The sequence below is a fragment of the Barbus barbus genome (assembly GCF_936440315.1).
Source record: "Barbus barbus genome assembly, chromosome: 21".
Classification (NCBI taxonomy): Eukaryota; Metazoa; Chordata; class Actinopteri; order Cypriniformes; family Cyprinidae; genus Barbus; species Barbus barbus.
Genome location: NC_136749.1, coordinates 7,122,501 through 7,146,406, shown reverse-complemented (window position 1 = coordinate 7,146,406; position 23,906 = coordinate 7,122,501). Strand labels below are relative to the sequence as shown.

General features: G+C 37.7%; 1 protein-coding gene across 1 annotated transcript in view; it reads left to right on the top strand.

Annotated features, from left to right (window-relative positions):
- The window catches only part of mboat1 (membrane bound O-acyltransferase domain containing 1), a 150,397-nt gene that overhangs the window by 41,171 nt on the left and 85,320 nt on the right, over positions 1-23,906 (top strand). Inside the window, exons 3-4 of the mRNA XM_079445877.1 lie at positions 19,704-19,781; positions 20,846-20,941. Coding sequence (XP_079302003.1) covers positions 19,704-19,781; positions 20,846-20,941 — 174 coding nt within the window. The remainder of the gene's footprint in view (positions 1-19,703; positions 19,782-20,845; positions 20,942-23,906) is intronic.

Sequence of the window (23,906 nt, the reverse complement as noted above, 5' to 3'; positions counted from 1 at the left end):
CCAGATTCTGAAGTGTTCATCCGATGGACACTTTTCTATCCCAGAAGCCCCCGCGAGAGGATACGTCATCATCGAACCTGACGGAGATCAGCGACGCGGGTGCTTACAAATGTGAGTATTATCGATCAAAAACACGGTTACATGTGTTAAAATCGCATTTCTTGAGCTACTGTATAGTAAACTGTTGATTTGCTGAAGGTGTAGATACTAGACAGTAACATTACAGTGTATGTTTATAGTGAACAGCTCCAGTAAACACTCGCGTCTCCAAAGTGCATTTACATAAACCTTATACATCTTAAAGACCATTAAATGTCTATTTAATAAGAGACAGGAACATATTCTACAAGAATATTCAAAGGCTCTCAGTGAGCTGAAAACTTTTCAGTTACTGAAATGAATAACAAATTATTTTAAATCTTAAGGTTTAGTTTATTTTAATTATTGTCATTTCAAACGAAGCTGTTACAGCGCTTTTCTGATTCTTGATTTCTGTGCATTTGATGCAGAGCTTTTGTGGAGGAGCAGGTGACCGCGGTATTTGTGGGAAAAAAAGGATAACACAAATATAAAGTCTGACTGCTGCAGTGAGGGGCATGATGGACAGCAGAGACAGGTGAAGCTGGACACGGTGGTCTTCATCAGAATAAAGCTGCAGAACTGGCTCAGCTGTGTTGAGATGCAGTAGATGTGGTTCACTGCCTGTAAATACATGATTGTTAGAACAATATGTTTGAATAAAGCTTTTTCATGTGTTGTTGACTTGTTTATTTATTGTCATGCTTACTTGTATTTACATTTTACTCATTTGTTCATGTTTCCTGTTGTCAGTAAATAAAATATAATTGTTATTAACATATGCATTAATTTATTACTTGACTGAAAATTGAGATGTATTCACCTTGGCTGCATTTGTCTAGTGTACAGTCATGCATAGCTATGGCATATGAAAAAGAAAATTACATTTTGCTTGTTTCACTAAAAAATATAATTAATTATTGGTCAGCATTTATCATTATTATTGTTCATAAGTGTTGGGCAACCAATGCATTCTGAAGGAATCTTAATTTCTAAGTAATACTTACATTTTTCGAGTAAAATCAACAATCCTCTCCAAAGGTAAGATCTTTGAGCAGCTGATTGACACAGAAATTACAAACATGGAGGAAAACATACTAGATAGGGTTGTGGATTTATTGATGCTTTGAGATGTTTGTGCGCCTGTCGCTCTTATTTTATTTTTATTATTATTACTGCAGAATATACAAGCTCAGGGAAAGATGGTAGTAGCTTTAACAATGAACTAGAGCACTGCACGGGCCTAAAATTTTGGCCCTGGCCCGAGAAGCTCAGGCCCTAGCCCGGCCCACGTCCGACAGCTTATCAGAATTACCGGCCCGTGTCCGACCCGAGCCTGTCTTTTTTTCACCCCTTCTCCTAAAACAGTTTATACTACTGTTTTGGCTATTAAAATAGTTCAGTTGTGTGTGTAATGGCAAAATTATTATATTTGGTTTTGTTTTTTAAGTTAATTTAGAAAAACGATTGGAGCATTTTTGTTCGTTAAATAGCCTATAAGTTTTTGTTTTTTTAAGTAACGACCAAGCGGCCAGCTGCATGAGCTGATCATAGCCTATGTTTGATCAATTTAGCCTTCTTATATCATCACAACTTGCCAAAAATAAAATAGTATATAAGAATGTTTAAACGTTAAACCTGCTATAATAATAATGTAGGCTATATATATATATATATCTGAGTTTGTGCGGAGAGTGGAAGCTAAAGCGCGCTCTGCAGGACATGGAGGCACCAGCGCAAACACTTGCATTGTTTTCAGTGGAAACTAATTAAAATAGCCTATGCTGTCATTTTTATTTTTTATTTTTTATAAAGGTAAGAGTAATACATCATTCGGACCTGTAAAGGGTGTACTTGTATGTGTGTGCACAAACAAAGAAAACAAACATGATGTGCTTTCTGCCGTCTCGTCTTGAACAGGAGTGCTTCACAAAAATGAACCGAAGCTGAGCGAATACATGCCTCACAGACATGATAAATATATCTATAGAAAGCTTTAAATTATCACTTAACGAAATAAAAAAAATGAAAACAAAAACTCTTTTATTATAATCTTAATCATAATCAATAAAGATGCATTTCTCTCTAAAGGCGCGTCTAATGAGGAGACGGTGAGTCAGGATCAGCAACTTCATCCTTCAGACACGGACTCAGAAAACATTAGTTTATTAGTAAATAATTCAAATATCTCCTTATTTCCCGCAGACACATTCATGGTTATGTTTGCTGGGGTTTTGCAGCAAGCTTTAGTCTATTGTGTGCATTTGAACGCAGAACTATTCAGCTGCTGCTGCTGCGGGACACTAAACACCATCGAGCTGCTCTCAGTCACGGCACGGTCTCCTGTTGTTTCCACCAGAGCGGCAATTTTTTCATCACTAATCGATGGATGTCTACAATATAAAAATAATGAGAAACCCTCTCGTTTCTTGTTGAAACGAGAGCGACATTTAACAAGAAAAAGAGGAAAACAAAGGAGATTTAAGCCAGTTTTGCATGTGGATGAACGATTTTGTTTTTTCGTAATAAAAAATAATTTCTTTAAGGATGAAACTGTAGGGTTATATTAGTTGAGTTAAAAAAGAAAAACTTAAATCAACCCAAAATTTGTGGGTTATAGGCTACTGCAATCATAAGGGCAGCTTTTTCTTCAACAAGACCAAAAATTAGCAAATTTCTTCAGCATCAGAATATTTACAGATAGATGAATTAAACCTGTCACTCATATCTTTTGTTTTTGCACTTGTAATAACGTCATAGATCACATGATAACGTAAACATGGCGGATCTCATTCATACTCAAGGAGATTTGGCTGTAAAGTGCGTACTCTTTTAGCGCTCGTTAAGTAAGTACTTCTTGAAAAAAAGTACCTACTCGTTGAGTATGCGGTTTCGGATGCAGCCTGTATCTGCTGGCACGCCTTCTCCTTCTGTCTCTCCTTCTACGCTTCATGCTCCAACTTATAGGATAGCGCCCTCTCTGGCTGTAGAAGGTGTACCACTCAAATGCAATAGAAAAGACAATTATAAGTAAATTATGAAACCAAAAATAAACTCAAATGCGGCTCCTACACACCGGCCCCTAATTGTTCTCTATAGAATCAATTATTTAAAATAAATACAAAAAAGGAGCCAAAAATCAAATAATTTCTTAATACTTTTAGAAAAATATGTATATATGTATACATTACATCCCTTATTGGTGATCTTTAAGGGGTACCGGACACTCTTCATTTTCCAGAATTCGGCACAGCTTGGTAATGGGCCTATCAAGGATTGAAGTCTGTGTCTGGAGCTTCACGGATCGGACCAGCCCCTTTCGATCAGGCTTGGTCTCTAGAACTCTTCCTAATGGCCATGACCCTCTAGGAGCAGTGGGGTCAACCACCAGAACAAGATCTCCAACATTCAGGTTCTTCTTCACTACAGTCCATTTTTGCCTTTCCTGGAGTAGAAGAAGGTATTCTTTGGTCCATCTATGCCAGAAGAGATCTGCCATGTACTGTACCTGTTTCCAGCGGCGTCTAGCATAAAGGTCTGATTTCAGGAAGATTCCAGGAGGCATGATGGGCTGAGTTTTCAGCAGGAGGAGGTGGTTTGGGGTCAGCGGTTCTAGGTCATATGGGTCTGAGGACACTGTGGAGAGGGGACGGTTGTTTAGAATAGCCTCTACCTCACAGAATAGAGTTTGAAGACCCTCATCATCGATGGACTGTTGATGGAGTGTGGAGTACAGCACGTAACGAACAGATCTTATAAGCCTTTCCCAGACTCCGCCATGGTGCGATGCAGCTGGTGGGTTGAAACTCCACTCGATTCCATCAGGAAGCAGGGCATCCTGGATCTTCAACTTGTCCAGTGTCATCAGAGCTTTCTTGAGTTCCACCTGAGCACCCACCAAGTTCGTTCCGTTGTATGATCTGATGTGCTTAATCTGCCCCCTTCTGCAAACAAATCTCCTCACAGCGTGAATGCATGAGTCAGTGTCTACTGAGAAAGCTACTTCCAAATGAACAGCTCTGCTAGACATACATGTAAACAGAACTCCATACCTTTTGATGGTGCTTCTTCCTCGCCTCGCTTCAATCGGGCCAAAGTAGTCCAATCCGACATTGGTAAAGGGAGGGAGGTCAGGTAGGATTCTTTCTAGTGGCAAATCTGCCATTTTTTGCTCACCTGCTTTGCCCTTCACACGTCCACACATGACACATCTTGAGAGCACCTTTCTTGCTAAGGAGTTGGTCTTAATAATCCAATATTTCTTACGGAGCTCTGAGAGCATGTGGTTCCTGCCACTATGACCACAGCGTTCATGAATGTGTCTTAAAAGAAGAATTGAAATGTGTGAATCTTTGGGCAAGATACAGGGGTGTTTAGTTTCATCAGGCATGGCAGATTTATGCATCCGGCCACCTACTCTTAAGATGCCTTCATCTAGCACAGGATCAAGCCTACAGATCCTGCTGCTCCTTTTCACTTTAGGTGGGGTCATTTGCAGTGTTGTAATTTCAGCAGGGAATGCTTGCCTCTGAACATAAGAGATAACTGACCTTTCTGCCTGTAAGAGATCTTCCACTGTGAGGAGCTGTCCCCACCGGGTTTGGTGCTGAAACCCTCAAGGCTTGGGCTCACCTTTTGGCTGTGGGAGCGGGTAGTGACTTGATACGATGGGAAGCCCTTTTGTTTTTTGATTCTCAGTATCAAGGCCTTTTTCAGTTTGATGTACCATGCCACTGCTTTAAGTAGCCTAATCCAATTTGAAAAGTATGAAATAAGCTGGTCTGTGGGTGTTTCAGTGTTCACCACTGTTGTAAACACAGTAGTGTTTCTCCTGACCTCTGGATCATCCTGTAACACTGAGCGCAATGCCTCCACCTCTAACCAACTTTCCTCAGGTTTCCATAGGAACTCTGGGCCATGCATCCATCTCCTTTGTTCCATGAATTTACCTGCATTCAATCCTCTCGAGGAATCATCAGCTGGATTGTCTTTACTTCTTGCGTATCTCCATTGAGACAGCTCTGAGTTATCCCGAATCAGCGAGACCCTGTTGGCTACATACGTTTTAAATCTTGCAGTGTCACTTCTAATGTACTTAAGTACGGTTTGGCTGTCAGTCCAGAAAACGGAGGGCTTTAAGGGTAGATGTAGTTCTCTCCTTAGCATTTTGTCCACCTTTATCAACAATGCTGCAGCGGCCAGCTCCAGACGTGGTACTGTGATGTTCTTTAAAGGAAGGACTCTGGACTTTCCCATGAGAAAAGTGACATGTACAATGTCCTGTTCATTAGCTTGTCTTATGTAGCTCACTGAGCCATAGCCATTCTCACTGGCGTCAGCAAAGTGGTGTAGTTCTGCACACTTTGTTGTTCCATAGCCTTTTGGTTTCAAACAACGTGCAACACTGAAGCCTTTTATTCTTTCTAGACTGTTTGTCCATCCTTCCCACCTGTCTACTACAGCTTGGGGCAAAGGTTCGTCCCATCCAAAGCCTCTCTGGCAGAGCTCCTGTAGCAACTGCTTGGCTGGGAGAATGAGAGGAGCAAGAAACCCGAGGGGATCAAAAATGGAACTTACAACAGAAAGTACTGTATGCCTCTGCGGGTATGTGGCTTCTGGCTTAAATTGATGTTAAACTGGAAATGGTCAGAGTCCACACACCACTGCAATCCCAGGGCTCTTTCCATTGGTAGGCTGTCTTTGTCAAGATCCAGTGTTTTGATTTCTTTTGCCCATTTTTCTTTTGGAATGGATGCTAGGACTGCCCGATTATTGCTGACCCATTGAGTCAGCTGGAATCCACCTTTGTAGCATAGTGCAGTGAGGTATTTTACTAGCTGGATGGCTTCAGACTCTTCAACCACGGACTTAACACAATCATCCACATAAAAGTTGTGCCGGATTGTTTCAGCTACCTGAAGGGGAAAACAGCTTTCATTGTCATCAGCAGTTTTTCGTAATGCGAAGCTTGCGCAACTTGGGGAGGACACTGCACCAAATATGTGCACAAGCATACGGTATTCCTTTGGGGTTTGACTGGTGTCACCCTGTGGCAACCACAGAAAGCGCAAGTAGTTCACACCTGATTTCTCTACTCCCACCTGATGGAACATTGACTTAACGTGCCATTTAACGTCTCCAAATGACTCCGACAAGAGAATTGGTCAGATCAGGACCCTGTAGTAGCTCTGTGTTGAGGGATACACCTTTGTAAGCAGCTGTACAATCAAACACCACTCTAAGTTTCTTCTTTTTGGGGTGATACACTCCGTGGTGTGGTATGTACCATACCTTTCCAGGTGCCTGTGTGAGTTCTTCCTCTGGGACCTCTTCTGCATAATTATTTTCAAAGATGTCATTGATAAAGTCAACATATTCCTGTTTGTATTGCTCATCTTTTTTCATTTTCCTTTTCAGAGTTTGGAGGCGCTGTTCTGCAACTTGGCGATTGTTAGGCATGCTGACATCAGTTTTCCTAAAGGGCAACTTCAGATAGTAATGTCCACCTTGTAAGACCTCTAAAAACCTTCTGTCCTCAACTGACATTTCAGTCTTCTCCTCAGATGCTACCTCACTGAAATCCTGATTATACTGTGAGATCAGAAGCTGTTCTAGACTTGTAACTGATATCCTATTCACAGTCACATTCTCTGCACTGCCATTAGCACTTCTCAGTGGCCCGTTTACAACCCACCCCAATAAGGTTCTAACTGCGTAGGGGCCCCCACCTTGACTATTAACAACCTCCCATGGTTCTATGCACTTTGGAGCATTTGTGCCAATCAAAAGCTCCACCTTTGAATTAATGCTGGGAAGTTTGACTTGACTTAGATACTTCCATTGTGCTAAGTCTTTCTGCTTGGGAATGCTGTTTGTGGTAACTGGCATTTCTTTTTGAGTGAAGAGATCAGGAAGAGGTAAGAAGTTATTGCTGTCCAGTGCTGAAACTTCAACTTCAGAGACGACATGAGTTGGAACAGTTTTTTCTTGATTCATTGTGTGTAGAAGAATTTATGTTTTTCTTCCCTTCAGATTGAGCCGAAACATAAGATCCTCGGAGCAGAAGGTGGCGGAGGATCCAGGGTCCAGGAGAGCATATACCTATAAGACTTGGCTGCCTTTTGCTGCCTTAACCTGAACTGGAACAATGGACAGCACACTCTCTTGGTCTCCGGCCCCTATGTGACCACATAACCCTGCTGATGCATTGCCTGTAACATCAGAGGATCCTTCTGCCTTTTTGATGATACTATCTTTGGCCTCAATATGTAGGACACTAGGGTGAGCTTGCTTACATACTTTTCAGCTGAGACGCCTTTTGCAGTCTCTGCTAATGTGGCCTGTGGAGAGACATCCAAAGCATATGCCTTTGGTCTTTATAAAACTGAGCTTGTCTCTATGTGTTATCTTTAAAAAGTCTTTACACAAGACATGAAGTGTCTTGAGCTACAGAAGGGGCAAGAAAGATCAAACTTCATCTGCTTTTGGGCAACCAAAAATAAACTCAAATGCGGCTCCTACAAAAACAATCACAAGATTCCAATACCACTCTCTTTATGATGCCTTTAAATTCACCAATAGACACAAATTTATCTAGTTTTAGATCTTTTTGCAAATTATTCCATGCCCAGGGTGCACAATATGAAAATGCAGTTTTCCCCAGTTCTGTACAAACTCGAGGTATGTTAAAAAGCAAACACTTGGAAGAGCGTAGCTGGTAATTGCCGAAACAATGACAAAGAAGAGTACAGAGGTAAGCTGGAAGTTTACCTAACATTGCTTTATAGATAAAAATGTACCATTGCTGTTTTCTACGTATAGCTAATGATGTCCAACCCACCATCTCATATAGAATGCAATGATGAGTACGTGATATTGCATTTGTAATAAAACGTAGTGAAGCATGGTATACCGAATCAAGGCTTAAGATAGAAGTGGCCGCATACATGTATAATATATCACCATAATCAAGCACAGTTAGGAAAGTAGCTTCTACAAGTTTCTTTTTGGCATTAAAAGTAAAATTAGATTTATTTCTAAAATAAAAGCCATGCTTCAGTTTGAGCTTCCTGATTAGAATGTGTATATTGAATAAAAGCTTATCAATCCAAATACCCAAGTACTTGTAAGAAGGTACTCTTTCAATAATTTTACCATCAGATGCAAAAATGCTAAGATTATCAAATACTTGTCCCTGAGCTTTTGAAAGAAACATAAACTTTGTTTTCTGTGAATTTAAAATGAATTTTAAACTAACCAGAGCATCTTCCAGTGACTGAAATGCAATCTGAAGCTCTTTCACCACCTGTGTTATATAGATGGAGCAAGTGTATAAATAAAAGTTTTTTTTTTTGCTTGAATGTCCTTGCCCAAATCATTTATATAAATAGAAAACAAAATATGTCCCAAAATGGAACCCTGGGGGACCCCTTTAGATATATCAAGAAAATCAGATTTGAGGTCCTCCACATGAACACACTGAGTCCGATCTACCAAATAATTTCTAAACAATTTCAATGTCCCTGGTCCAAAACCAGCACTGCTAAGTTTGTTTAGCAGTAAGTCATGATTCACTGAATCAAACGCCTTGGATAGATCCACAAATAATGCTGCGCAGTGCTGTTTTTTATCCAGGGCACCAATAATATAATTTAACACTACTGTAGCAGCAGTAATGGTACTATGGCCAGTTCTAAAACCAGATTGAAAATAATTTAAAATGTTATTATCAAATATAAACTGGTTTAACTGTACATTTACCTGAGATTAAAGAATCTTGGCCAAAACTGAGATTTTGGAGATGGGATGATAGTTGTTCATGTCTGAGGGATCACCACCTTTAAATAATGGGAGAAAATAAGCAGCTTTCCAGATTTTAGGTAAAGAATTCAATAAAAAACTTAGATTAAAAATATGAGTAATTGGCTCAGCAATAACATCCGCTGCCACCTTTGAAAGATAAGGGTCTAAGTTATCTGGGCCTACAGATGTTTTGTTATCAATGCCTTTCAACGCTTTACAAATTTGATTTACTGAAACAGGTTTAAAAACAAAAACATCCATATTTAAAGTCGCTTGTATAATCACAGAACATGGGACAGTTGTATTTGCATTTAAACTGTCAAATACAGACTACAAATACATGTATAAAGTGTTTGTTTATTTAATTGGTTGATCATAGTAACTTTGTTTATTTTATCTAAGTCAACCTGAATATATTCAGGAAGGCTAGAGGCTACATGAGTCCCTGACATGGATTTAATTAATTTCCACAATTTTGAAGGATTATTTAAATTCTCTGTGACTGACTTTAAATAAAACTCTGATTTAGACTTCCTAATCATCAATGCGCACTTATTCCTTAATGTTTTGAATGTAGACCAGTCAGCAGGGGTGTTTGAAAATCTGGCTTGTCCATGATTTATTTCTTTAATTCGGAAAGACTATCTGATAACCAGGGATTATCCCTACCACTGATCCTGAACTTCTTAATGGGAACATGTTTATTAGAGATGGACTGAAAAATTTATTGAAAATATTCCCATGCCAGTTCAACATCCTGTATTAGAGTTACTCTTCTAAGATAACTATGGTATAAATCATGCAAAAAAGCTTGCTCCTCAAAATTTTTATAATATCTTTTAAAAATAAAACGAGGTTTTACCTGCATTTTTGTATCCCGGACACAAGCAATTACACAATGATCACTGATATCATTACAGAATATGCCAGTTGAAGTAAATTTATGAGCAGCATTTGTTATGATTAGATCCAGTAAGGTAGATTTATGTTGAACTTTAAGATTTAGCCTTGTTGGTGAATTAATAAGTTGCGTAAGGCTTAAAGAGTCACAATTCTTTAAAACAATCTGAGGTCCCAGAGAGCCAGTCCCAATTTAAATCACCCATAAGGATGAACTCAGAGTCATTTAACTCATGCAAAATATCTGAAAAAGCTTTGAGAGCATCCCTTGTAGTAGACAGCCAACCACAGTGATTTTAGAGACTTTCGAAACACCCACTTTGATGGCCAAAACCTCAAACTGTTTAGCTCTAGTAATTGACAAAGTTACAGAGCTAACAAACTTAGATTGCCAAAGATAGATGGCCACCCAACCAGTTCTGTAGACTTTATAGCCATCAATATAAATTAAATCATCAGTGATCGATTTCTTAAGCTAGGTTTCAAAAAGAACGATTATGTCAGTGTTTGTCATATTTACCCAAATCTTAATCATATCCAGCTTAGGAATCAAACTTCTAAAATTTAAATGTATAAACCCAAGGCCTGTTCTACTTGTAAAATCTGAGGGAGTGGGTAAACAATGCATAGATGTAATAGGCCCAGGATTTGGCTGAACATTTCCAGATAACATCAATAATAGCATTATCATACATTGTAATTTTAGGTTAACAGGAAATGATTTATCAGGACCCTTATTAACGGCAAACTGAAAAAAGAGTCCTCTGTGCCAGTAAAATAGTCATTTAACACCATAAGATTCAGAAGATACAAAATCTCAATTGTATACACTTGGAAGTAAAAAACTTTCAGTATATGAGGCAAGTTGACTGACTGATGATATAGCTCTAGAATTTTTGTTGGTGAAGTTGAGAGTTCTGAAGTATAGCAAATACAACCAGCGTTCACTCTCCTTATTTTGTCAATTTAATTCATTTGATCCCTGGTTGCAAAAAATGAGCAACAGGAATATATAAAAAAACACATATGATGCCAGTTTATATGCTGATGTATTAAAAGTTGTGTAAATCAGGTAGCCAGATGGATTTCAGACTGAACAATTGAAACCAATTGAAAAGGGGAGATCTGTAGACCCGAACAAACTCAGTCACACTGCTATCCCCAAGGTCCACAGCTTTAACAATAAATATGCCACTGGGCCTGGAAAAACCCAGCAGCAAAACTGAATCCTTAATTCTTAAGAATTTAACAGCCATACACCAGTAGCGTAGATGGATTCCTGATGGTCCTTCAAGCCTCAACCAAGGTCGAACAGCTCACATAGTCCATCTGCTATTCGGCCAGGAGAAAATCCAAAAAGATCAGACCTCAGACTTAAATGAGATACTTTGTCCTTTCTTAGGAGATGTACACCAGCAGGTGGATTCCAAGCAGGCCAAAGTCTGAGTTAGAGTTCTGTGGCAATCCAATGACATCCAAAAAGAATATAACATACAAAGATCCCAGATTGAAAGTGGTGATGTTTATCTTGAGAGAACCACTCATTCAGACTTAAATGAGATAAAAAATCTTATATAAAAACATAAACTCAGACCTCATGCACTGACACTCAAACAATAAACTGCCTTGGCTGCCATCTTGGTTAATGGATAATTATCAAAGTTTTGATGACGCAGCGGACTATAATGTGATAAGGGCTTGCTCAAGTACTGAGGAGCTAAGCCATTCAGGGTCTCACCTCAGTCGTGGTATCGAGAGTGCTGGACATTCACTCCCTCCACCAACAATTCCTGCTGGACCTGAGACTCAAACCCACAACCTTCAAGTTACTAGTCCGACTCTCTAACCATTAGGCCACGACTGCCCCCAGCATGCACTTTCTTCCATCTCGGTCTGTGAACTTAAGCGTGAAACTCCGTGTCTGTCTAATATCTTACAAGAGAGTGAAATGTATACTTTCAAATGAACCAATTCAAATGGAAAACAAATATTCTCAAGATTATGTAATCCATTGTCATGAGTCCGGGTCCTGCAGTTCTTCCTTTCACCGCCAGAGGTCACCATCTCCCGTCCTCCCGGACTCCATCTTCCTAAACTCCACACACCTGTCACAAACCACACACACCTGTCAACTATTACACTCATTATTACACCCTCAGCTGTTCCCCATTGCCACAGACCATATATTCTCCTCTCTCTCACCACTCTGCCTGGTTGTATTAATTGCGTTATTGTAGTGTTTGCTCTGGTCTGGGGATACATGCACTGTGTTGCCGTCTTGTATCCCATTCCGTTACTGCTTTGTTTTTTGCCGTGTTGGCTTTTTTGTTTATATGAAATACCCTTACCTGCACTTGGACCCAGACTCTGTTTTTTCCACGGCGTTCCCGAAGCGGTCCGTGACAATCCATATGAAACATCACATACAGGTGCATCACTACTTCGGAGATGACGAGTCAATGTCGCCCACTTCATCTCTTAAACTGAAAACAAAGAAAGCACTAGTTTATCTAATTATTAAAATGTTAATGCAGTCTCCTTACTGTTCATCACTGACACATTCATAATCATTACTTCTGCCGGTGCGCTGTGGCAAGCTTTATGTGTGTGCTTGAGTGCTTATTAGGCTATATAGGCAATTAAAGGCTCATTATAATGATTTAAATGGTTTATTAATAAACGTGTGATCAGTTGACTAATGCTTAAAATGAACAACTACTAGTCGACCAGAAAAATCTTTAGTCGAGGACAGCCTTAGTTTTATTTCATGTGTCACTGCATTTGCATTGGCTCTTGTGTTGAGCTATTTTGTCCACGACCATTAAAATATTTAATTTCTACAGTGACTGATTTGGTGCACATCATTCTCTTTCTATGAAACCCGTAAACCGCATTCACCAGTTCTAACTAGGGATGCATTGAAATGAAAATTCTTGGCTGAAGCCAAAACTGAACAAAATGAAACACTGGACCGAAGGTCGAATACAGAACACGGTTCTTGGTGCTCTTTTTTGTTTAGTTTTTTTTCTTCTCCATGTATTTTGACAGCTTTTTTTCACCATTGCATAAGTTAAATAGCAATGAGCAAGCAACATCGATCTCAAATGGGTGCTTGACTAAAAAACAAGTAGAAACATCTTTTAAATGTAAAGTCGGCAACAGCAAAGCTCCAAAAGTATCAAATTTATTTAACACTATGCAAACATTTTTTAAATAAATTTTTGATAGTTTTGGCGCTTTGGTGTTGCTGACTTTACATTTAAAAGATATTTCTATAAGTTAAATAGCAGAAATGTGCTTTTTACTCAAAGAAAAAATAAATAAATGACAAAATAGCAATTTACAAATATTTATTTAACAAAGAAATTTCTAGCAGACATTAAACCAACAAAGCACAATATAACTTAAAATAAATTTTTTTTTGGCCCTTCTTGAATCAGGTGTGTGATTGGCTAAAGACAAACAGGAAAACTGGAAAACTTTGAGCAGCAAATCAGCATATTAGAATGATTTATGAAAGGTCCAGTGACAGGTCCAGATCTATTCACACACAAATTAGTTATTTAAATTGTAAAAATATTTCACAATATTACTGTTTTTGTATGTTTTACTGTACAAATACAGCCTTGCTGAGCAGAAGAGATTTTTTTTTAAAACATTACAGATCCAAATTTGAAAACTATGTGTGAATGTTATAATGTATTAATAGAGCTGTTGTAATTATTATTATCATTATTATTGTCTTTTTTTATTTTATTTTAAAGAAAAAAACTGTAAAATAACAATACTAACATTTATAAATTAGCGTTTTTTTCTGTTTTTTATCTGTGCTTTTATTTAGGCGGAAACCCGCAGGAAGACCTCAGTGCTTCTTTTTGTTGACAACAGCAGATTTATAAATGATTCTTATTACGAATTTAGGAAGATGTTTGTCACACATCACAATGTTACATCCATGCCTTGTAAAAATTCATAAAAATGTTACTGAGCAACTGACAAGTAACACTGTTTTTGCCAGAGGTGTCAAGTAACGAAGTACAAATACTTCGTTACCTTACTTAAGTAGAAATTTAACTTTTTAAATTACTTTTTACTTCTACTCCTTACATTTTCACGCAATTATCTGTACTGTCTACTCCTTATATTTTAAAAATAGCCTCGTTTCTCCTATTTCATTTCGGCTCGTTTTCATTCCGGCTTGTCATCGTCATGGGCGTTGCTAGGTCATTTTTAGGGGGGCTTTAGCAGTTCTTTGTCTTAAATACAGTTTACAAAAAGTCATGGGAGAGCAATCGGTTTCCAATCTTCTGTAAAGTTTTCGCTGCATTCACCACTCATCACACCACAGCTATTTCCTTCAGCGAAAGCCCTTAACACATTATACGCATACTTTATAAAACGATCACGTTATTGCTATTTTCATTTGAAAATTTAGCTTTCAATATAGAACTTAATATTACAGTGCATGTGGCATTAACTACCATACAGTTATGCATAGAAGTGATTAAAGACAGTGACAGACAGCACTCAGTCAGTGCACTCATTGTGTGTCCTTCTCACAGACTGCTTCAGTTTTGCGGATTTTTTTTATTTTTTATTTTTTTACTTTTAAAAGTTAATCACAGCACCCACATAGTTTAATCCATTGTCCAGCCTTATAGCTGTGTTGTTTATATTGCTAATATGGATAGTCTGTGTAAGTTTAAAGTGATATGATGTTTTACGTTTACAATTTTCTGTTTGTACTTGAGCATAGAAAAAGATTTGTACTAGTAATGCAAACAGTAACATTTTTGGTTTGTACAGTAAACAGGTGTGTGTGTGTGTGTGTGAGATCAGGTAGACTTGTATTTGGCTTGTACTCGGATGTTATACCCATCTATGCAATACAGTGGAATACTGCAATAAGTTTAGTATACCATCCTACCCTATTAATAATTTTTTTTGGAAATATTTATTTATTTTTTATTATTATACCATCATTGGGGGCTGAGCCCCCCTAAAATGAAAATCCTAGCATCGCCCTTGCTCATCGCTCAAAAAAAATAAAAAAATAAATAAAAACCTATCCAGATAAATCGCGCCATCCGGATAGTGAATTGTGGTTGGATGAGAATATAAACCTATACCATTCCGACACCCTATTGGTTTGTACGCGATCCATCGCACATGACACAAATCACGTCACACTCAAGTCAAGTCAAGTCAAGTCACCTTACTTATATAGCGCTTTTTACAATGCAAATTGTGTCAAAGCACTGCACAATATCAAAAAAAGGAAAATAAAGTGTCAATAAGTTTGAATAGTGTCTTTGCAATAAGGTCGGCGATATCGCTGGAATGAAGCGTCCCCAACTAAGCAAGCCAGAGGCGACAGCGGCAAGGAACCAAAACTCCATCGGTGACAGAATAGAGAAAAAAAACCTTGGGAGAAACCAGGCTCAGTCAGGGGGCCAATTCTCCTCTGGCCAAACAAACCAGCAGTTCAGTTCCAAACTGCAGCAAGTCAGGTTGAATGGGCTCAGCTGGTTCCAGTGGTCTTTTCCGATGGCTGTCTAAGTGGCGGGGTCCTCAATGGGGATCTGTCTCTGGCGTTCATCCAGGTGTTTGGCCTCTGCCTACGATCAGGGACACATACGTCATCTCCCGGCGCTGATCCTCCATCTCAGGTGTTCGGTCATCTCAGATCATGTAATGGTTAGATCCAGACTGAAGTTCTGTAATTCCTGGCTACCACGGGATGTTAATCCCGTGGCAGAAACGTAGAGACAAGCAGAGACATGATTAGCGTAGCTGCTGTTCCATCTAAGCAAAAATAAATTGTTCAACCCAAGCTAAAGAATAATAATAATGTACATTTGATCAGATATAACTGCAGTACAAGATTATAAAATGCATTATGTGTATGCTTGGCTAAAGAGATGTGTCTTTAATCTAGATTTAAACAGAGAGAGTGTGTCTGAACCCCGAACGTTATCAGGAAGGCTATTCCAGAGTTTGGGAGCCAAATGTGAAAAAGCTCTATCTCCTTTAGTGGACTTTGCTATCCTAGGTACTACCAAAAGTCCAGAGTTTTGCGACCTTAGAGAGCGGGTTGGATTATAGCGTGGTAGAAGACAAGTTAGGTACGCAGGTGCTAAACCATTTAGGGCCTTATAGGCAAGTAATAATAATTTGTAAATGATACGGAACTTAATAGGTAGCCAATGCAGAGACTGTAAAATTGGAGTAATATGATCATATTTTCTTGATCTGGTAAGAACTCTAGCTGCTGCATTTTGGACTATCTGTAGCTTGTTTATTGAAGATGCAGGACAACCAGCTAGCAGTGCATTACAATAGTCCAGTCTAGAGGTCATGAATGCATGAACTAGCTTTTCTGCATCAGAAACAGGTAGCATGCTTCGAAGCTTGGCAAGGTTTCTAAGATGGAAGAATGCTGTTTTTGTAACATGGGAAATATGATTTTCAAAGGACAAGTTGCTGTCTAAAATAACACCCAGATTTTTGACTTTAGAGGACGTAACAGTACATCCGTCTAGTTGCAAATTATAATCCACGAGATTCTGTGTACGGTTTTTTGGTCCAATAAGTAATATCTCTGTCTTATCTGAATTTAGTAGGAGGAAATTATTGGTCATCCAATCTTTTACACTTTTTACACAATCTATTATCTTAGTTGAGAAGTTTCATCTGGTTTTGTTGAGATATATAATTGAGTATCATCAGCATAGCAATGAAAACTTATCCCGTGTTTTCTAATAATATTTCCAAGGGGCAACATGTAAATTGAAAATAGCAGAGGACCTAGGACAGATCCTTGTGGTACTCCATACTTTACTGGTGATAATTGAGATGACTCCCCATTTAAATGAACAAAGTGGTAGCGATCGGACAGGTAGGATCTAAACCATCTTAAAGCCTGTCCTTGAATACCAATATATTTTTGTAATCGATCTATGAGTATATTATGGTCTATAGTGTCAAACGCAGCACTAAGATCAAGTAATACTAGCAATGAGGTGCAGCCTTGATCTGAAGCAAGTAGTAAGTCATTCGTAATTTTAACAAGTGCAGTTTCTGTACTATGATTGGGCCTGAAACCTGATTGAAATTCTTCATAGAGATCATTTTTTTGCAAAAAGGAGCATAATTGAGTAGACACAACTTTTTCTAAAATTTTTGACATAAACGGAAGATTTGAAATGGGTCTGTAATTTGCCAGTTCATTAGAATCTAGTTGTGGTTTCTTAATAAGAGGCTTAATAACCGCCAGCTTGAATGGTTTTGGGACGTGACACTCAAAAAAGATAATTTCTTAAAAGTTATTATTTCTCCACTACTGGCTCATTTATCAAACGGGTGCTTTCTCTTCGTCCGTTGCCCTCACAGATTCCTGCAGCTAAGCTTGGATGTACATTTACATTCCAATAAAGGTTATTGATGACATGCCTCTGAAGTTTGACTTTTTGCACCATTACAATACTTACAGGCAACTAGTCATCATATCTTCCGCTCCATGAAACACGTTAATGCTCAGTAGTACACATATATGGTTTTTTAATGCATTTGCATTGTACCAAAATGCGTTCATTTTCAGTGGGCACATATCCGGCTGAAACAGGTAGCCTAGTGCATCCCACATTTTTCAACATTAACATTTTAATATAACATTATAGTCATTATGGCCTTTAGAAAAAAATTTTTTGAGGAGGTGGGATAGTGCACAATAGGCCCCTGTGCCGCGGCCTAAGCTTTTGTCCTTAATGGCATTTTTTTTTCCTTCCATTACTTTTACTTTTATACTTTAAGTAGTTTTGAAACCAGTACTTTTACACTTTTACTTGAGTAAAAAACTTGAGTTGATACTTCAACTTCTACAGAAGTCTTTTTAAACCCTAGTATCTATACTTCTACTTGAGTAATGAATGTGAATACTTTTGACACCACTGGTTTTTGCACAGATTTTCCTCCTTTGGACTTTGAACTAGGGCCATAATTTGTTTTTTCGAATTTTGAATATTTGTCGAATTTCAAATAAAAATCCACATTCGAATGCAAAAATGCTGCATTCGATTTTTAGATATGCGTCAGGCAGCCTTATATGTGACACACAAGATACGATGACAGTGTAGGTGTCATTGCATTTTAATGCCTATCCAGTTGAACCCACTGGATGTGGCGCTGCTCATTCAAAATATTGCGGAAAAGAGAACATCAGTGTGGAGATGTTGTTTACCTCAAAACTGGAACCAAGCTGTTCACACAGAATGCATGTTATGATATTTTGCACGCGCACCTCGCTCAAGAGAGCGGCATGTCTAGAAAGCCATGTAAAATTTTTGTAAGTTCAACTTTCAAAAAACATGTCTCGGGACTTTATGGCAATTTTTTCTGCATCCCACCGCGCATCATGTTTTTTAAATGAAAAAAGTAGGCTACTCTTTGTGATTGGTTTTTGGTCCCTAGTATTACATATTTATATGATGCTTGTTGTTTCTAATTGTTTAAGCAATGTAATTAATTATATATGGTTTATAAACATTATTTTAAACATTATGCACGTTTTTCAAAGATAGTCTTGTTTTTTTATTGCTCTGAAGAAATGTGCATTAATACGGTAATATTTTGCTCGATGCGCCCTCTTGTGGCCTCAGGAGAGAAGCCAAAAGCACCCCCCCCCCAACAGAAATTATGCCTTTTAAATTTGAATATAATTCGAATTTTGATAATATTTTAGTCCAAAATTCGAATTTAGTTTTTCAGCCAATTTGACAGCCCTACTTTCAACCCTGGTTAACAATCAGATAGCACTGTGAGCTCATGCAATCCTGTCAGTATACATGCAATTTGTGCATGTATTACTAAACATCGTTCTGCTGTTTATTTACTAATTGTTTAAGACTATTTCAATCCTCACAATAAACAGCGACAACCACCGGTTCCTCTTCTCATTGAAGCCATGCAATGCAGTACTAAATACGATACGATACGACAGTACGATCTCTGGCTGTCGGTGCTTGTAATGATTTTTGCATCCTTTGACAGTTTTAAATGCTTCCACACTGCCAACAATTTTGCTTCATTATAAAGCGTGCACACCTGTCACTCTACCCTGGTTGCTATTTGATTGCATTACCAAAATGTCATTGTTCAGTACATTTCATTTCGGTCTTTTCATGCCGAAATAATAATTTTTTATAATTTTAATAATTTCAGTTGCCGAACATTCGGTGCATCCCTACTTCTAACTCTACAGCGACACTAACTCTATAGCAGTTTGCCCGAGCAATGCAATTGTTTGCATTTACAAACTGATGTCAGTTAATAACAAATAATCTCTCGATTTATTTGCTGAATCTAGAATAAGGTTTACCTTATTACTTCTCGGAAACTTCAGTTTATCTTTCCATAAGAAAATGTCCATAGTAACGTTTGCATTTCATATTTTGTTTTACACTTTATTTTGATAGTCCACCTTAGACATTACACTAACTATAAGTAACTTTGCAACTATGTCAACTAATTCTCATTAATTTGCAATTACATGTATACTAACTCGCAGAGTAAACTGTTAGGTTTAGGGTTAGTAGAATAATTTGACATATACTTGCAAAGTTTCTTATAATCGGTAAATAGTAAATAGTGTTAGATATTAAGCAGACAGTCTACTAATACTCTAATGACTGCTAGTTGACATTTAGTTGCAAAGTTACTAACTGTTTGTAGAATGTCTAAAGTTGACTATCAAAATACTGTCAAACTTAACTCTGCCTGGAACACTTTAGCAACCACCTAGGACACCCTAATGACTACCCAGCAAATGTTCCGAACTCTGCAGAACAATCTAACACAGCCCTAACATATACTGTATTTTTGAAATAATAGCCTTAAATAATTTGTTCTTGTTCTTGCTGTGACAGGTATGCCATACATGTCTTCATCCTGGTATTGGCTTGTTATGGAATTATGATCAAAGCCAGTGTAGACAATGTTCACAGGTGAGCAATGTCTCAATTTTCTTGTGTAACATTGCTTATCCATTATGCAAAGCGATGTGTACTTTTCTTGATAGGGTGGGTGTCTTTTGATCAGACATGAGAGAGCACTTGTAAGACCTGTCCTGCACTATTTTATAACTTTTTCCACTTCTGCCTCATCTGATAGATAGAGCTATGCAGAATAATCTCTTAAATAAACCCCACCCTCTTTGCTTAACGTTGCTTGCTCAGACAGGTTTTACATACCTTTCCATAAGAATGAATTTGAGATTATTATTATTATTATTTATTGTTTGTTTGTTTGTTTTGAATAATTTATTTAAAATTATTTCCAGCACTAATGAAGTGGTAACAATTTAAATACATTTTATTAAATACATTAATAAAGTGCAAAACATTTTAACCACATTAAAATTCTTAGCAGAAACCACAATCCTGGCTGAAAACATAAACCACATACCAAAAATTATGATTTTAAATGAGCTTTCCTTTATATATTTTTAAGTGATCTCACTTATTCTATAAGGTGGCATTGCTACCATAGCATCTCGATTCTAACATGTTTTAAAAATATTAAATAGTATGGCATATACTCAACCCATTCTTGTCCAACATAATCCAGTTTAAAATTTAAAAAAACATGATGTATGATATTCCAATTAAAATAATGTGTTCACATTCTCCTATATTAAGACGTAGATGCTGAAAAGATTTAGAGCATCATATGTGTTTGAGGTGATTTATTTGACGAAACTATGCCTGCTCATTTACAGAGACACGCAGAACATGCATAATTATTAGTGGCATTTACTGACTGTCTACTGTCACGTTCATTTCTGCTGTGTTATAGGCTGTTAGATCTTATCAGCATTATCAATTTGTTGTTTATTGACCTGGCCTTAATTTCAAATGTCTTTGAATAATAAATCAGTGGTCATGGCTTTACAGAACTATTGGTGTAAATTCTGTTTATTAACAATTTTTAGAAATCTATTCTGCATGCTCACACACTTCTCAGAGTTTTTCCAACACTTAAACACTGAAATTATATGTTCTAATTGCAGATATACTTTGATTGCATCAGTAGGATACCTCACTGTTTGCCAAGTAAGCAGAGTCTTCATATTCGACTATGGCGTCCTCTCCACGGATTTCTCAGGGTGAGGATTTCATCACTGTCTCATTTCTGTTGATGCGGCCTCTGAGGCTTGACTTTTCTACCAATTTTGTCAGGTTTTTGTACACACCCCTTGAAAAACAAGAATGACAGATAAAATGTAGCAATGCAGTTTACCTCCACATGATTTCATTGCCTTTCTCACCTTTCTCAGTCTTTTTTTCCCTCTTCAAATGTAATCATGTTATAAGTGTAAAAATGATTTGCCTTATGCATTTTCTGATGGAAATCATGTTGAATCAAAATTCTAAGCAGGAACACTGTGCCTGTGCTATTTTCTAATATGCAACCTATTTTTCCCTGACAGTGCTGGCTTGTAAAAGCATTTGCAATATTAGCCTAATATTATTTCACACACAGGTATTAGTTGTAGTGGGTGACTTACTATCCAGCAAGCTACGGTATTAAACAAGCTCCCAAACAAGCTACGTAACATTAAAATCACTAATATAGCAGGCCCATGAAAAAATACGTTGGTTTTCTTTGAAGGGCATATCCGTGGAGGCCTGACAAATTTAATTTTTTCACCATGAAACAGGAAGTTGTTATACCTCGGGCAAACAATGTACGATCTGCCCCAAACTTCACATGTTTGAAAAGAGTCCTGTCCTGGGGCCTCATTTATAACCGTTGCATATGCACAAAACCTGCCAAGACAGAGGCGTACACCACTTTCTACGCAAAAGGTGGGATTTATAAAAACTTGACGGGAAAATTTGCGTACCTGAACACAAACTCTAACCCACCTGTATGAACTCTTTTTCCTGGGGTGAGAAAATTAATGAAGTAAAGGACGATTTTAAACATTGTTTTCATGTCGATATACACATTACATTAAATATTCCACTCTCATTAATGGAGATAAGGACTGAAATGACATAAAATCATTATGCAGAAGTTAAAACAAAATTATATGAATTTAGAAATATTTGTATATCCAGTGATATACTGTACAGCTGCACGGAGGTGTTGATGTCGTGTAAAGGCATCTCTGCAACATTATGAAAAATACCACTGTATTAGAAGGAAACAACTTGAAGAAATGGTAATATTTGCAAGTTTCCTTTTTAAGATACTTTGTCAGTGACGCACCAAGTCAGACAATTGTATTTACTCTGCATATAGGCCTATCGGTTTCCACTAAAAATAGCTAAAGATGCTCACCTTATCAGCAAAACTTCAGAAATTTAATTTGATTTGAATTGTTTAAAACAGTGGAAAAGAATGAGATCAACTCCATTCTAAAATATTTATCTGAGAACTATTTTAAAGATTTTTGTTTTTATGGATATTTTGATATATTTATTTTAAAACATAACAAGAATACTGGATTATTTTTAGCAATAAAAATGTATGTGTATGGCACAAATGGCATTTATAGTCCGTATCTCATATTTCCTTAAAGTCCGTGTAAAGTCAATATTAAATGTGTGTTCTGAGCTTGTCACACCACAGAAAAATGTGTTATTAACCACCCAGCCAAAATTGAATGCTATAAAAATAATTGAATGCTAAAAAATAAGCAGTATTATCTGCTCTCAAATGCTAGGGGCGTGTCCGCTGTCGGCACTGAAGCCACACCCTCTCGTGGAAAAGCTGCCATCTCTGTCAACTGTCTTCCTCTAGCAGCTTATTTAATAAGGAGATTGAGCTGTTTTGTAAATGATCGCAACCAGGTTTTATGCATTTAAGTGACAAGCCATGGCTAGCTAGCAAACTGTAGGCTTTAGTAACTAACGGTAATGACAGTGACTCGCGATTGAGCCGTGAACCACTGATGCTAATGCGCTCTAGTTATTAGGTGTGTTCGACTTGAAGCAGTGCTGCAGAATGATCAGTGTATGACATCAAAGTACAGCGAGAGCGATTCGAAAGCATCAGGAGCGTCTGCTCTCTGTAGCTCTCACTGTACTTTGATGTCACACTGATCAGTTTGCAGCGCTGCTTCAAGTCGAACAAATCTAATAACTATAGTGTGGTGGCTCGATTGCCCAAAAAAAATCCTGATCACGAAAATGGTGAAAAACTGTTTAACGGTCTAACTCCACAATTAATTACTACATAGTTCACAGTCTTTGTAACATGTTTCAGCAATGCATTTCTAACATTTAAAATGTGTTTACAAACAATTCTCAGAATTGAATTTACACGGACGTTAATGTCTTGTACCTTTGACGGTGTTATACATGGTGTCACGTGGATGGGAATATGCATGGAATATGCAGATTAGGTTATGCATAGTAAAAAAAAAAAAAGTATAGTTATTTCGGGGATGAGACGGGGTGGAGATGCACATACGCACAATCTTCCCCTGACTGAGATTTATAATGTGATTTTTGTGCAGATTCTGTCATTTTGTGCGTACGCAAAATCTAGCTGTTGTGCCTACGTACACTTTTAGGATGAAATCTACGTTTTATAAATGAGTCCCCAGAACACATGCTCATGCCCATATTCAGTTATAGTGCCACCTGCTGGCAACAGGAAGTGACATGTTTTACACTGTAACAAACTCCTCCTAGAGATTTAATAACATCAGATTGTAGTTGGTATTTTGTATTTAATAACCTCAAGATTGTATTTGGTCAGTCCTGGCCTGAACACATCTAAAGGCTAATATTCAGTTATTATCATAGCATCACCTGCTGGCAACAGGAAATGACTTTTACACTAACTTAAACATGCAATATCTGATCTGCCCCAAGTTTCACATGTGTGATAAGAGTACTGTCCTGAAGACATCTAGATGAAAATATGCAGTTATAGTTATAGTGTCACCAGTTGGCAACAGGAAATGTCATGTTTTACACTAACTAAAACATGCAATATCCAATCTGCCCCAAACTTCACGTTTGATAAATGACCTTGCCTGAAGACATCTACATGCCAGCATTCAGTTATAGTCTTAGCACCACCAGCTGGCAGCAGGAAGGTGGGACACATATAAA